At 52.7% G+C, this 16,011-nt stretch overlaps 4 protein-coding genes across 4 annotated transcripts; 1 reads left to right on the top strand and 3 right to left on the bottom strand.

Annotated features, from left to right (window-relative positions):
• Window positions 1-76: 76 nt before the first annotated feature.
• Window positions 77-1,478, bottom strand: CCM_01068 (dtdp-glucose 4,6-dehydratase; the record flags this gene model as incomplete). Its single annotated transcript, XM_006666226.1, has 3 exons — window positions 77-663; window positions 723-1,258; window positions 1,324-1,478. 3 exons carry the CDS (start codon window positions 1,476-1,478, stop codon window positions 77-79), a joined length of 1,278 nt encoding a protein of 425 aa, XP_006666289.1.
• A 633-nt stretch (window positions 1,479-2,111) lies between these two features.
• On the bottom strand, window positions 2,112-3,347 carry CCM_01067 (RNA processing factor 1; the record flags this gene model as incomplete). Its single annotated transcript, XM_006666225.1, has 1 exon — window positions 2,112-3,347. The coding sequence occupies one exon, from the start codon at window positions 3,345-3,347 to the stop codon at window positions 2,112-2,114; it is 1,236 nt and encodes a 411-aa protein (XP_006666288.1).
• A 296-nt stretch (window positions 3,348-3,643) lies between these two features.
• On the top strand, window positions 3,644-5,731 carry CCM_01066 (nuclear export protein Noc3; the record flags this gene model as incomplete). The annotated part of the gene is made up of 1 exon (XM_006666224.1): window positions 3,644-5,731. One exon carries the CDS (start codon window positions 3,644-3,646, stop codon window positions 5,729-5,731), a length of 2,088 nt encoding a protein of 695 aa, XP_006666287.1.
• A 2,296-nt stretch (window positions 5,732-8,027) lies between these two features.
• CCM_01065 (ubiquitin C-terminal hydrolase) lies at window positions 8,028-15,295 on the bottom strand (the record flags this gene model as incomplete). The annotated part of the gene is made up of 8 exons (XM_006666223.1): window positions 8,028-10,239; window positions 10,290-10,341; window positions 10,389-11,230; window positions 11,266-11,369; window positions 11,421-11,932; window positions 11,984-12,332; window positions 12,383-15,098; window positions 15,156-15,295. 8 exons carry the CDS (start codon window positions 15,293-15,295, stop codon window positions 8,028-8,030), a joined length of 6,927 nt encoding a protein of 2,308 aa, XP_006666286.1.
• Between the last annotated feature and the right edge of the window lie 716 nt (window positions 15,296-16,011).

Genomic DNA, 16,011 nt, shown 5'->3' with positions numbered 1-16,011 from the left:
CCGTTACTTATTCAGTGGAGGTTATGAGGCTGTGCAGAATACTGCCGCTCTTGGGACCCGTCCCATTTCCCCACGATTAACAATTTGTCTGGTCCTTCTTCCACGACGTTTCCGGTCCCGACTCTTCATCCGACCCCATCGGGTCATCGCGTATCCTATGATCAAAATCAGGCACAATGGAACCCTCTTCCACCACGGGAAACGGTGTCAAGACGTGGCTTATGTCTCCCCACCACGTTTCGCCGAACCGTCGGTACCAGTCGACTGTGATGCGCAGGCCAGCGTCCAGCTGTGTCCGCTGGCTCCAACCCAGCCTCCGCAGTTTGGATCCGTCCACCGCATACCGGCAGTCGTTGAAGGGCCGGTCGTGCGTATACTTGACCCATGTGCGGAAAGCGGGCTGCTGCATGATGGCGGCGGGGTCGGCGTCGCACCCGTCCACCATGCCCATGACGGAGAGGAGCTTGGCGCATAGGTCGAGGTTGGACACTTCATCAGAGGAACCGACATTGTATATTTGTCCAATCTGGCCTTTGTGCAGAATGGTGTCGAACGCATCGGCGGCGTCGCCGGCGTAGAGGTAGCGCCGGGTCGGACTACCATCTCCGTGAAGGACGACCGGCTGCCTTCTATTGAGCAGACAGGCAAATTTTGATATGATTTCTAGAAAATGCGAGTGGTCAGTCGATATGGTCATCAAAAGCCGGCTGAAACTTCCTTACTTTCGGGGTATTGATGAGGTCCATAGACATTGTTACTGCGTACAATAATGCAAGGCAACTTGAAACTGGCTTGATACGACTGCACCATCATCTCAGCGGCAGCCTTGCTAGCCGAGTACGGATTTGTCGGCGCCAGTATACTGGCCTCGGGCAAGTCGTCCTCGCCACCTTTGACCTCGCCGTAGACCTCGTCCGTCGAGACGTGGATGAAGCGCCGAATGCGGACCTTTTTGGCGCTCTCAAGCAGCACGTGCGTCCCAAACACGTTGGTCTGCGTGAAACTATACGAGTTGCCAAAGCTGAGGTCGACGTGCGATTGCGCCGCAAAGTGCATGACTGTGTCGATGTTGTGCTTTTCCATGCAGTCCACGACCTCGTGCGGATGCGTTAGGTCGCCCACGTAGGTGGTGAAATTAGGGCGGTCCGCGAGAATGGCCGTGTTGTTGGCGGAGGAGCAGTAATCCATCTTGTCAAAACAGACAATGTTGTAGGCGTCGGCATATGCGATGGAGAGGTGCCGAACAACCCATGATGCGCTTGCGTTTTGCCAGGTTAGCATTGAGCGACGAGGGTGAAGCAACACAGGTAGAGAAGGTCTCACATAAAGCCGGCACCGCCCGTCACCATGATGTTGCGCACGTCAGATCTTGGTTCAAACTTTGTTGTGCCAATGAGCACAGGCGCCGTCTTCCATATTTGGCTAATATCACCATTCGCGCCCTTGTCGCTGTTGTCGCCATTCTGGTGGTGTTCCATGGTGGACAACATCAAGGTGCCCCCGAATGCCCCCGCGAATTTGGACACAAAGCTTAGCGCGGGACGAGCCGTATGTGACGTGAATCATGTATCGTCATGCGCTCGAATCAGCCTCGCAACTGCAGAAAACGTGCCGTCCTCAGTATCGCATTGCGAGGGCCGTCTAACCTCGCTTTTTTCACAGGCTGCCTCCGCAAGCTCGGGGTGTTGTCTGGCTCCGCGTTCAATGTCAAATTTCTCAAATATTTACCAGACCAGAGATTGAGTCTGCAAATTTGACGACTGTTTCGGCTGGGGGGAAGTACATGCAATGCATAAAGCCTCGTCCAATATTCACGGCCGAAGTGGCCTGTCAACTTGGAGGCGCCAGTCAACCATTACTGTATTGAGGCTAGCGCAGCGCACGCAAGTACAGCACATGCAACCGTCGAACGATGACTCTTTACAGAGACATTGTCTCAAGGTGACATAATTACAGGATGTATGAGTGATTCATTTTGGTCTTGTTGTTGAGTGGCAACGTGATTGCCCTCTCGTGGCAAGTATTCAGTTGTGGAGCACGTCATCCAAGACTCGGCCAAATGTACAAGGACACTTCTTCTTAATGCTATTAACCAATGCTTTGCTATGAAATCACAGGTTGAACCGTTTTCTGTCCTTCTCCATCTTGGCCTTCCACTCCCACTGCGTCGCATCGTCACCTTCGCTGCCCGCACGCCCGATGCCCTTGTCAACACGCCTCAGCTTCAGTGTGAAGCGCGGGCCGAGCTCCTGAAGGCCCGCGCGGATCTCCTCGACACCCTTCAACTTTTCGCCGTCGGTGGCGAGGACGCTCTTTTCCGTCGCGCGCTTGTCGCGAAACACGTAGCGGTGCCGGCGCACGAAAATATAGTCGCGCTGGTTGTGCAACGTAATCACCTGCCGGCCCTGGAACTCAGGCGCGGGCGGAAACAACGTTTGGAAAATCTTGGCCGTCAGCAGGCCCAGCGGCGTCTTGAAGTTGTTGAGGAGCAGCTCCGGGTAGTGGTTGGTCGGGTTGCCGTGGCCAGGCAGCTTCTTGCCCTCGACCCAGTTGGAGATGGAAAAGTGAAAGGTCGGGCCCGAGGGGAGGTGCACCACCGACATGCCCGTTGGTTTCTTGAGGTCTTCCTTGAGTAATACCACGGCTGTGTAGTCTCTGCCGATGCAAAACTTGCAAATCTCCCGGAGAGAGTACTTGTGGCCGTAACGATGTGATGAACGAGGAATGTAGTTGCTATTGGGGAAGAGTGTCGTGAGCAGATGCGCTTCCTGATGCAGCGTCGAGTTCAATGACGTTGTGACGAGAATTTTGGGGGCGGGCGGTGGAATATCCGTAAAGAGTGTAGGGAATTTGAGAGCCAGCGACGACGGCGTCAGGTCTAGGTTGGTACTGGTCGTCGAAGGGGCCGCACTGCTGTCTCTGAGAGCACGCTTTGCGCGCGCTTTTGCTTCAGCCGCTTCTCGTGCTTCATCATCCTCATCGTCGCTATCCAGCATGCTATCGTTGTCGTCATCGTCGTCTTGGTCGAGCGGAGCGTTCAAGGCGGCCTCCTCCTCGGCCCGGGCCTCCTCCATGCGTCTGCGCTTCAGTTTCTCCAGGTCAACTACAGCACCAAGGCTATCATCATCGACATCGTCCCAAACACGCTTTTGATCCAGCGTCTTGGTCACATTTTTGGCAAGTCGGGCGGCCTTGAGCTCGGGGTTGCGGTCCTCTTGCTTTTTACGCTGCAGTCGTTCCTCCCGGCGATCCTTGTCCTTGTCCTTCTTGTGTTGCACGAAGAGTTCCTGTCGCTTGACCTTGTTGGCTGCCTTCAAGGCCTGCGTCGGGGCCTTTCGAAAGCCCATTGCTGCAACGATAAACTGCGGAGGTAAAAAAGAGATTGTAGCTGCGAGCAAGACAACACTCAAAAACCTAGCGACCCCGGCATAAATTTTTGGCACCAGAGGGGCATGGTTTATCGGGCAGAAAATCACAAAATTTTGGCGGTGAGCGCTCATCTCAGCTCTTGATTGGTCGGATGCCGCACCGCCTGCCCCGCTACGCTGGAATATCGCAACATTTGCTAGCACGCTGAACGGGCAAAACTCTTTGTTAGCAGCTCTCGCCGTGCAACCACAGCCGTCACATATTTGTTCTCAAAATGGCAGCGATGGGCTCAAAAAAAAGAAAGCTGGCGCAAGTGGCCGCCGAGGTCACCGACGGCCCCCCGGCAACCGAGAAGGGTGCTCAGAAAGCATTTTTCATAAACGCTTCCAACTGGAACCTGGAGCAGGACTACGAGTCAAGGCCACGCAAGGGAAAGAAGAAGAAGGAGCCCAAGGAGAGCAACAGGCTGCCAATTAAGACGGCCGACGGTCGGCTCGAGATTTTAAACCGTCTGGATGACGAAGGCGACGATGTCTCGGTCGAGAGCGACACCGAATGGCTCCATGGCCGCGAAGACGAGGTCGAATGGGAGCCAGAAGAGGAAGAGGAAGAAAAAGCATCCACAATACCAGAAGCGCAACAGATTCTTGAGGCGCAAGAGGAAATGGCTAGACTGGCTATGGCTCTCAACGAAAGTCCAGAGGAGAATATCGCTTCGCTAAAAGCCCTAGCCAAGTACGGCGAGTCCGCAATCACAGCCATCCAGATGCTTGCGCTCATGACGCAAATGACCGTCTACAAGGATATAATTCCTGGATATCGTATAAGACCTCTGGCGGAAGATGAGCAGAAAGAGACCATCTCAAAAGAAATTCGCCAATTACGACAATTCGAGCAGTCGCTCGTCTCAGGTTATCAGCACTACGTCAAAGAGCTGAACCGCGTCGCCCGTCTAGGCGTCAGGGCCAAACCTGGGACTCAGAGTATCTCCAACATCGCCTATACCTGCGCCTGTACCCTCCTTACCGCTGTGCCTCATTTCAACTTTCGTTCCGAGCTCCTCAAAATTCTCGTTTGGAAGCTGAGCCGGCGCCGCATCGACGATGACGCCCGCAAGTGCGTGGAGGCGCTCGAGACGCTCTTTCGCCAGGATGATGAAGGACGCCCCAGCATGGAGGCCGTCTCATTGCTGACCAAGATGATGAAGTCGCGCGAGTATCAGGTCGACCAGGTCGTGCTCAACCTATTCCTTGCCCTGCGCCTGCTCTCCGAGTTCCGCGGCACCGCCTCTAGGCACCGCGTCGATAAGGAGGGTGAGGACGGTGAAGCGGGCGAGGATGGCCCGCAGTACCACCACAAGATGAAGAAGAAACAGCGCGAGTTCCGCACCAAGCGCGAGCGCAAGGTGCTTAAGGATCAAAAGTCCATCGCCAAGGAGATGTCGCAGGCCGACGCTCTCGTTAGCCACGAGGAGCGCGAGCGCATGCAGTCGGAGACGCTCAAGATGGTATTTGCCTGCTACTTCCGCATACTCAAGCTGCGCGAGCCGCATCTCATGGGCGCCGTCCTCGAGGGCCTCGCCAAGTACGCCCGCCTCATTAATCAGGACTTTTTCGGCGACCTGCTCGAGGCTCTCAAAGACCTGATCCGCCACAGCATCCAGGATGCCAATGCAGAGGCCGCTGAGGAGAATGGCGAGGTGGCCCCTCAAAACGGTGACAACGATGACGACGACGAAGACGACGGCGACGAGCCCTCACGGAACCTCACCCGCGAAGGGCTCCTCTGCACCGTCACAGCACATACGCTACTTGCAGGACAGGACGCTCATAACTCGCGTAACGCCCTTCACCTCGATCTTTCCTACTTCACCACCCACCTTTACCGCTCTCTCCTCGACCTGTCCACCAACCCCGACTTGGAACTCACCAAACCCGCGAGCTCCTCCTCCGGCCCCGTTCGCTACACGCGCATCAATGTGCAGACGACGACTGTCCTGCTCCTCCGTTCCCTTACCGCTATTCTCCTCCCGGCGTGGAATATCCGCTCCGTCCCCCCCCTCAGGCTGGCTGCCTTTACAAAACAGCTCATGACGTCGTCGCTGCAGCTGCCCGAAAAGTCATGTCAGGGCACTCTGGCACTGCTCGGCGATGTTGCGCACACACATGGAAGAAAAATCAGTAGCTTATGGAATACGGAAGAACGCAAGGGTGATGGGCGATTCAACCCCTTTGGCGACAGTGTGGAGGGGAGCAATCCGTTTGCGACGACAGTCTGGGAGGGCGAGCTTCTACGGAAGCACTACTCACCCAAGGTGAGAGAAGGACATCAGCTTATGGTAAAAAGCATGAACGCAAAATAGATGTATATAAACAATCAAGGCTATTTATCTGCAGCATTGGCTTTCACAAGTGCGTGTGTTGAGTCGAACCTGAAAACAACCACGAGTCGCACGAGAAAACGACGACGAGTGGCGCCAAGTCTAGCACGGACACCAAATGCGACGGACAAGAGGGAAAGTTGGAATGAATCCATTGAACAAAATAAAGATCATTAACTGATTCCTCATCCAAGCCTTTCGCATTCGTTACTGTGGTCTGAACGGCAGCTGCAGCGACAGATCCTGCCGCCAGCCGTTGGCAGCTGGCAGTTGGCAGCTGGCAGTTGGCAGCTGGCAGTTGGCAGCTGCCAATTGGCAACCATGCATTTGTTTTTCTTTCAAATTCTCTCTCTTTCATCACACATCCTCTTCACGCTCTGCACTGTTGTCAACATTCTCCTCATCGCTCTCTCTCTGAAAGTGCAGCTGTTCGTCGCCATGTCGGGGTCTTACTACAATGATAAGAAGAAGCTGGCCGATGCAATTGCTCTAGCCAAAAGCTTCTCTAAAGCGAAACCGGCAAAGTCGTGCGGAAATTCGGCACGCCCTGCCCGAGCGTCCGGTGCGGGAAGGCTTCACAGCGGTGCCCGGCAGCAGCTGACACAATCCGTTGTCCGTACGTTAAGTTGAATTGGAGCCCGTGACGCACCTGGCAGATGTACTGACACGATGCAAAGGCCTCGGCTCCCTGAATCCGGCCGCGAAAATTAGTCACCGGCAGCTACCTCAGAGTGTTCATACCCGTCGCCAGGCCTCAATGTCAATGGCGGCGTGGCAGGCCCAAAAGGATGCTCCGTCGATCACTGGCGGGCTTGACTTCTTGAACCGGAAATATGATGCCCCAGCCGTCACAGTCCAGCCAAAAGCCACCCCAATGCCCGCATTGCCAGATATTTCAAATCCTGGACAATCTCTGCCAGTGTCTGTGACTCCCGTGGCGGCGCCGACCAAGTCGGTGCTTGACGAGTTCCTTACCCTTATGGCCCAGCTTGATCTTGAAACGGCGCAAGTTGATCCTCTGGTTGACAAGCTACAAAACTGGAATCTTCAGTCACCAGATATTACAAAGTCGAAGACTGTCACCCTTGCGGCCACGCCAGTCTCTGATCCAGCGATGCCGAAGGCTGTTCTTGCGCCAAGGACAACAATACCATTGGGAGAGGTCAGCAATCTCCCCGGAACCCCTTGGCCAGAGATGCGATCTACGACCTTGTTTGAACCAACAAACGTACCTATGGTTCTTCCCCCCACACCAAAACAGGAGGACAAGGGCCAGCCGGTGCCGGAGGCAATAGAGCAGCTTGTGGCAGGGCCGCAGACACCAAAGCTCAGTCAAGGCAACGTCGTGCCGGCGATGAAGCCCCGAAACGGGTTGACTGCATCCCGTTTTGCATCGAAAGAGATTGAGAACTTCAAACCCCAGCAGCATGAGAGCCGGGTGGCATTTGGAGCCACAGAACATCTTGTGCGTCCACCGCAAACATCGGAGCCTGCAAGATGCAATTGCTCGCCAACCATTAAGCCTCAAAAGGGCCTTGCAGCATCCCGGTTCGCATCTCGAGAAACCGGAAGCTTCCCATTTGCAAACAGGTTTTCAGTCAACATGCAAATTGCTATCCACCAAGAATTTTGCCCCTTGTCCGAGCAGAACGGATTAAAGACTAGTAAAGGTGCAGAGACGAAAAAGGTACCAAAGGCGCTCCGAGCTGAGGCAGAGCCCTTTACCCCCAAGTTCGCTAGGAAGCTAATTGATGGTTCAGGGGTTTGAAAAACGGAAATGAGCTGTGCCCTTAAGCGATGGAAGAGAAGAGCAATATAAGTCGTTGATGTCTGTATTTCGTGAGGCGTGTATAACTCATTACATCCGTAACATCTAGTTTTCGTGTCGTATTCCCTCCTGTTTAGCTCCAAGTCAAAATAAGATAAACATAAAAGAACAAGACTCTTCTACTCTTTGCAAGTTTCCAATCATCGTAGTATGCCCGTCAATCTTTATGAGAGCCCATTATTTCCCATCATGGGCCATCACTTCTTCTGCCTCGGCGTCTTCGTCCATAGGCTCCGATGAGAGCGCGGACCCTTCCCAGTCTGCCGATTTGTCAGTTGCGATTCGTCTCACGTCCCGTCAGGGCGCGTGAGTGTGGGGGAGGAGACGGGCTCGCTTACCAGATCCGTCGTCGTCTACTCGGTCCACCACCAGTGCCAACAAGTCCGTGATAATGTCTACAAGATGGGTCAGTTTGTTTCCCCCACCCCCCACCCACAGCAGGCTAACCGCTCACGGGGTATAATACGCACCGTGCTGGCTTTCGATGAATTCCTCCTTGGTGAGCTGGTCCAGGGTCTCGCTGGCAGTAACCACCAGGCTACAGTTGGACACGACGCGAATCAGAACCGCGGCCAGCTCTCGTTCAATCGACACTTGGCGCCGGTTATGTGCGTCTTGGATATACGTGAGACAGCGCGTGCCAATGGCTCTTGCCAGGTTCGACGATAGTACAGCCGCCTCGGCGGCACTCGGGGAGTCAACCTCGACCGGCAGGCACAATACCATGTCCACCAAGCGCTCCGTTTCGTTGCGTACTCGGCTGTCGGAATACTGGAGCAGATATGGCGCCCACTCGGGTATGGTATGTAGCGTCAAGCGTCGCAACTGAGCGCGCTCTTCCTCGTCAGACCGTTTGTTGTCAATCGCTCTCCGCATCAGCTCCAGGAATACGCCGCCTTCGCCCCTCTCGAAGCTGGCTGCCTGCATCCCAATGTGTCGGACCAGATGCTGAGCATCACTCACGTCACTGCAGCTGTCAACGAATATTAATGCGGCACGAATGTATGCATCCAGAGGTTCTGTCGATGCATCGCCTCGGATTGTTGTCTCGAGTAGACACAAAAGTTTTCGAGTAGGTATTTCACCCGCACGAATTACCCGCTCCAAGATCCGCCTGGTAATCTCGGGTCCTTGGTTAATTTCCAGTAGGCGTGCCAGGAACAAGCTTGTATCCTCTCGCTCAGGATGTGTCAATAACAACGTGATTTCTGATGATGTCCACGGGAAGCATCCACTGGTGTCTGTCAGTCGTTCATCCGCGGTTTCCACAATCGACTCGTGGCTGATTTCTGGCTCTAATTGGTCCATCAAATGAGCAATGAGAGCCAGGACTGCCACATATGATGGTGGCTGTGTGCTGAACCGTCTGTAGAGATTTTGCAACATTTTGACGAAGTTCGGCTCAATTTGCACGGAGCGATCTGCAGTGATGATTTTCAAGCATTTCTCCAGGTAGCCACCAGCCAAGACCATTGCGCACTCTTGTCTCCCGAGCTGAGCCACGTGAACGATTGTCGAGAAGTACTCATCCCACGACCTAATGTGGTTTTGGAAATACTTCCAGAGCTGATTGAGTGGCTCCATCGCACAAGAGAGCATGTTCTCGGGTTCTGCGGCATCACCTTTCATGTCCTCGTCTTCATCGTCACTAGCCGGCGTCGCTGTGCCCGTCTGAGCATAAAACAACTCTGGACAACTGCTTGATAGCTTTTGTAAGCAAATCACAAACAGTTGGCCGATGGCGACTCGCACGCTTCTTTCTGGGTTTCGCAATAAAAGAGAGCGCAAAACAGCAGGGCGACCTTGGAGATATTTAATTACCTGCCAGGCGCAACCTTGCTGCGTCATAGCCACGTCGGCGAGCAGGTTGCAGAATATGACTGCGTGGGAACAGTCTTTGCTGCGGCTGAAAATCTGGTCCAAATAGCTCATAGCAGTGCTCATAACCAGCTGGTGAACCTCGGGTGCCTTCGCTTCTTCCGCTAGCTGGCTGTCCAGCTCTAATCCGACCTCAGGAGATGACTTAGGCCTGAGGCTCTGGTGAACACAGGCCTGAACAAACTTGGCATGGTTTGGGTCAAAGAGGCAGTGACGTCGTAGGAGCAATATGTTTTCCGTCCGGATATGGTCCTTCAAAGCCTCGCCCTTGGCCGTGTACAGACTTTTGCCACCTTCACCTTTCGGTGCTGGCTGTGTCTCAGCGGCTTCTGTCCGTGGTGATATTCGCTGATAGAAGAGCATATAAGCACTATAGCTCTTGTCGAATGGTGGTAGACTGCTTTCTCCATATCCCGAGCGCCGCTCTGGACCTCCAAATGTGGATGCTTCTACCGACGCATAATTCCATATTCCAACTTGATCGTCGTTGAACTCTACCCACTTTGATGTCGTGTCTTGATCCGATGAGCGCTCGCGCACATAGGAGTAGTAGTGCCCAGATTCGGCGGTGCCTGCGTGGACGAGTACACCAACCAACTCAAACATGTCTTGCTTGTCATCGGGCGCCGATCCGCTCAGGTGCTCGATTGTGTAGGGTTGCAAGTCAAGCCTGTCAGGAAAGGCAAAGTAATCGTCGATCTTGCTGCGCTGTAGTGTCTGAAGATGAAATTCGAATCGCTTCAGATGAAAGATCACGTTGTCCGGTACGTCCTTTAAACAAGCCCTAGGACGGTCAGTATCTTTCCGCTCTCTGGAGTAGATTATTACACCTACCGTTTCACAGCTTCGACATGCCGATCGCACGAAGAACATTTATACTTGTTGTCTGCGGCCTGTCAGTAATCGCCACGACCATTGCACCGTGACACTCACCGCCGTCCATAGTCTCTCCGCCCACGTATGCTCGCAGGCTATCCTCGAGTGTCGATTTCCCCTTGATGTCGCACTGGATAGCCGAAAAGGGTTCAAGTCGCTCCGATATGTGACCACACTCTTTGGATTTGATTTGCTGCACGAGTTGGCCCCCGTAGATTGACCGGAACTTCTTTCTCGCCGTGGCACTCGGAAGCTGTGCCTCCCACCTATCAAAGAGAAGATTATAGAACTCGTCCACATCCATCTGGCTGTGAATATCGATTGGTCCCTGATCATATGTCTTGATTGCGCCAACAAATGCAGTTGGGTCCACCGACCGACTGATGCTCTCTTGGAGATACACGAAAAGCCGCTGGGTTTCGTGCAAGAGTGTTTTGGAATCGTCGGCTTCGCCTACATCAAAGGACATCAGGTAGCCCCGAAAGCCAGGGTTCATGTACAGTTGCGTGATGAGTGAGTTAAGATAGCACGTGTTGGATAGATTTTGCAAGCCAACGTAGCCGGCAGGAGATCGTAGGGCTTTCTCTTGTTCGAATTGAAATGGAAGGTCGTATATGTACGGCTCCGCTACTCGTATGTCAGCTTTTTGATTTGCTCTGTAAGAATATCCATACGTACCACTGTTGGCATAGAAGGGAACCATCTCGCCCAGGAACTCTATCGTCTCGAACAACAGGTCGTTCTGAGTGCGTAGATTCAGGAAGATAGATTCGTAGAGTTTGCCTCTGATTTCAGGATTCAGAATGATTTTCGGCAGAGACTCGTTCATTCTGTGCTGCTCCTGTGGGAAGAGAAGCCCCTTCATTAAACAGAAAATTGCAGCGCTACATAACGATGAGCTGATGATTTGTGGCAAGCGGAGTGCAAGACATACCGTGGAATGTGCTGAGCAAGGGACTCATCCAAATGGAGACAGCGATTCAGGAGAGTTACCAACCCCTCGGCTACCAAGTCACAGGGTGTAGCTTGGGTTATCTCCTAATCTTGTCGTTAGGCAGGCACATCATAAAATTTGCAAGTTGACTTTACCTCTGTGCATGTGTGTGATATCAAGTACTTGATCAATTGCTGAACCAAGGACCCAAGATCGACGCTTTCAGAGCACTTGTAGCGTATTTGAACAACGAGAAAGCACATTAGCTTCATCAGCTCGTGACAATTTTCCCCCAAGTCCGGGATGAGAACCAGCGTCTCCAGCGCCCAATTCCAGAAGTACTTCGTAATGTGGCCATGCTTCTCAGCCGTTTCGGCCTCCTTCTTAGTAATTTCTTCAATCTGGCTGACGCAAAAAATCCGAAAATCCTTCTGGTTGGATAAGACGCACATCCGGCGCATCAGATTTGCGAGTAAAGGGCTACCAGAGACTGCCAGCCAGAACTGCTCATCGACAAATCCTAATTTCAGGATCAAAGACAAGCACTTGGCGCTGAGATGCAGAAGTTCTTCTTCTTGGGAGCTCATTGCATCGTCCAAGATCGACAGCAATCGGATTGGTGAAGGTTTCGGAATGACCTGAGCAGAAACAACATCTTGCAATGCAGCTGGTATCTACGGATTAGTCAAGCCCATAAGCTCCGGAGACTATAACATACCATCAAGAAGGCGCATGTACTGGAAAATCAAGTTCGATGCGACTAGTATGTTCACATGACCAGGTACTTGAATGATCGTCTGGTCATCCAGGCCACGCGCAAGTAGTTGTAATGCCTTCCCGACCCCATTGATGGAGGACTCAGATTCAGTCGTAGTCGGTGAGCAGCGTGCCGATGAGATCGTTTGCCGCGGTGATATCTCTTTCACGCTTTCCATCAGAGCAAAAATAGTATATAGTAGTCGGTACGGCTGATCAGGGACGAAATGGTCCTCATATCTGGTGCCGTCAGCTCTCAAGCACTGCATCAACTGCCCATCGGCTGGAAGTCGTAGAAGAAAGTTGTATGTCTGAGAATAATTAGCCAGAGTAAATACATGGATACATGCCGTATGCGTACCTCGGCGGCGATACTCTCCTCCATGGCCAGGTATTGCCAGAACTCGGAAAACTGAGCAAGGATCTCGATCTCGATTCGCGATGATCCGGGCTTCACGTGACTGGGCATATCGGATGCGACGACATCTTTGTTCAAAAGAACCAAGCCGTCGCACATACGTAGGTCTTGTAGAGATTTGCTCACTTGCATCTCGCTTGGGACAAGCTGGCGACCTCTGTAGTATGCTTTGTAGCTGTCAAAACCTGTCTCGTCTCTGAAAACAGCCAGCAGTGATCCCAGCGAGTTTTCTCGCCCTATCTGAAGTGACTTAACTTCGCCACTGTCGTCATCACCAAATGCCTGATACTGCAGATTGGTCGGTTCGCCTTTCATCTCCTCGGCGCACTTGGGTATCAACGGCCGTAAGTCAGCAGCAGAATAACGTGGGTTGGCGCGATGTGCGTCTAGGAAATACTGGAGTAGTCTCAAGGTGCGCAGAAATTCACGCTTCCTCTGCACCATCTCACGCTCAGGTTCAACCACAACAAGCGAGTCGTCATCTGCATCGCCGTCGATTGGAGCAGCCTGTAAAGCATGTCTAGCTTCGCGCATGAGCTTCAGACACTGACGAACGAGTTTAAGATGGATACTCTGGGCCCTGTTCACAGTACAGGCCGCAATTGTTTTGCTCTCCAAATATACACCAGACGCGAGCAAGATCATGGCAGGCTGGGCGATGTTCTCATCATGGGAAGAGAGTATAATACGCCAGAGATGTTCAATGCCACTCTTAGCGACAAGCTCTTCATGGTCGAGATTGAACTCGTCATGGTGGTTGACTAGCAAGAGGACATTCTCTCTGACAAAGTTGAGCATCCCTTCACAATACCAACTGGCGGACAGATTCGGGAGATGCTTTGAAAAGCAAGCCTGCAGGAACGGATTCTGAAAGCTGCTATTATTCCCGACTGTGGATATTGTTTGCCAAGCTGCGACTCTGTCAGCGGTATTTCGCGCCTTGGCGCCAACCAACACCTCCCAGAGCCTGGTGCCCAGCTCTTCAGTTATTGATTTAGGCTGGAAATGGATAATTTGCGAGATCAAATCTCGACGAGCGTAATTTGCAGGGCCAGCCAAGACGACCGTGGATAGATCACATGCGGTATGGACTGCAGATTCCAAATCTTCCACCACCACGCGGACAATGTCATGAGCGTCGGTGAGATGCTGAAGCTCATTGACGATAGCCGGTCGCATGCAAATAGAAATAAACCAAAGGCTGCCGAGCCGATTTTGTGAATCAGATGCCAGATGCTGGGCGCAATTAGCGTAGAGCTGCTTTCGAACGTCCGCTTCCAACCCGTATTGCAGTAGCTCTCGAACTCGCTGCACGGCCACCTTATGGAGATCAGGATATGTAAAGTTCGCGCCATTATCGCAAGTCGGCATCTCTCTCAATACCCGCAAAATCGAGAGAAAGGGATGTGCCGTGAGGGGCCGGCTAGCTACTTGCGCCTTAGACACCATATTGCTGAGCAAGCTTTCCCAAAGGCTTCGCAGTAAAGGCGAGAAGTCCCCCAGCTCGACTTCGTCAAACTTCTCACAAAGATATACTAGGTGATTGTACCGCAGTACAGAAAGAGTATGAATCGCGACGCGTGTGATAGCATCAGCCACTCGTTGGTCTTCACTAGACCCAATGGAGCGCCACACTCGGTCGAGGAGGGGCTTTGTGTTCGCGTCCGATAAAGCCAGAAACACCATGATACTAGTGCTGGCGACAATAATTTCGGGATGGCATGACGGGCTCACGATGTAGCCAGTGAGTTCATTGTCGACAATATGGCCCAGCTGACATAAAAATTGACGACCATCCAGAGTCGCCTCTTCTTGAGTCCAAACGTCGGTCAAATAGCCACACAATATATTGACAGCCATGACTCGGAGCTTCATCAGCCCCGACTGGATGAGCTTGGATAGTACTCCGAGTCTCCATTCCCAGGGCGCGGTTTTCAACAGCATTTCGGGTGTTGCCTCGGGATATTTAACCCTATAGCTTTCGATCAAAAGATCAATACCATCGGCCTGGCTTCGTTCACCTCGGTTGTCCGATTGGCAAATGAGGGAGAACATTTTGGACAGGGCACGAAAGAGGCGATTTGCCATCTCACTGCTCAGAATCGATATGTTCTTTTCGATGATTGTAGATAGGGCCTCAGAGAGCGTCAGCCACGTTTCTCGAATGTGCTGGATGCCTTTGGCAGCGCAACTCGTGGTTGATTCGGCAAGAGCTGCGTCGTTTCTTCGATAGTCTGCAGCGGCACAGTCGCTAATAATGCAGGTGACAAGAGTCAAGTCGCGTAGTCTCAGCTCTGGGGTATTGGCAAATGACGCTAGATCACAGGCAAATGCGCTGATCCACTGTGTACTGTTGCCATGCGCCACGATCAAAGGAGAGCATAGAAGTTTCGACATTTCGCTGCTTGTCCAAGACGATGCGCCATCTACATGTTCGCCTGTAGAAGTTTCCCGCTCTTCTATGTACAGCAAATCTAGCCATACATATAAGCATTCGATAGAGAAGAGGGCAAGCTCTTCCTCTTGCTCGGTATGACTGGTCAGCGCGAGCTGAAGAGTTTCGTGGTCAAATTTGACGAGAGCGGCGGTAAGCAGCGAGTAATTTGAAACCAATTCTCGCGTAACGGAAATAATTGAGTTTGCGTCACCGATGGGAGGTCTTTTCGAGGTTAGCTTTAGTTTCCCTCATGTGTTGGGCAGAATCATGGGATAATACCTTGGGAGAGTCAGCGCGGTCATGACTGCTGGAAAAGACAGCCAGAACTTCCTCTGCGATTTCAGGGCAAGTAGGACCGTGTTTCGGTCCGAAGTCTTGAAAAATTTAATCGCCGATTGCTGCATCCATACCGAAAGCATTTGGAGATTAATTACGTCGATGTTGCGCTCTAGGGTGAGCAGTTAGCCTAGGTGTGCTAGGAAAGGTGATCAAGGTGACTTGCCGGTAGATAGATAGTGCGTCAATCGGAGCACAGGCTCGTGCATCTCATCCCTTGCTCTTCGAAACGGGAATGATTCGGGGGGTGTGATGACCTCCTCCAGATCAGAAGAGGACGCGCCGTCAAACGATCGCGCCAGCGTATCTCGATGCTCGTCCAAAGTGGCCCCTTGCTCCAGCATTGGCGAATTCGATCCCGAGGCTAGAAGACATCTTCCTGTCTGCAATGCATCGCTTCGATGGTCGTCTGCTATACGTCGCAAGCTCAGTGTGAGCTGGCCGGAAGCATCGAGCGAAGTCGGGGAGTCCAAAGCCACGGGCATCTGAACACCATCGGCATGATCAACGGGGTTAGGATCAGCTTCTTGTACAGCTATATTTTGATCATGCTTGTGAATTATATGATGGGGGTTGTCCGCCTCGGTATCGTCGTCGAAGCGTCCTTGCTGAGCTGGCGACATGGAGGCCGATGCAGATGTACGGCGGCGTTTGCGGGATGCAACGTCATCGTCCTTGAACGGGTTCGGTCGGGTGATGGTCTCGGGCGGCGTTGGAAGATCGACGTCACAGCCGTCGATGGACACAGAAGGTATATCCATCGAGATGGCGTTTTGACAGACACGGCCTCAACGAGGTC

The sequence above is a fragment of the Cordyceps militaris genome (assembly GCF_000225605.1).
Source record: "Cordyceps militaris CM01 unplaced genomic scaffold CCM_S00001, whole genome shotgun sequence".
In the NCBI taxonomy this organism is placed as follows: Eukaryota; Fungi; Ascomycota; class Sordariomycetes; order Hypocreales; family Cordycipitaceae; genus Cordyceps; species Cordyceps militaris.
The sequence above is the reverse complement of the archived record's forward strand: the minus strand, read 5'-3'. Positions and strand labels throughout refer to the sequence as shown.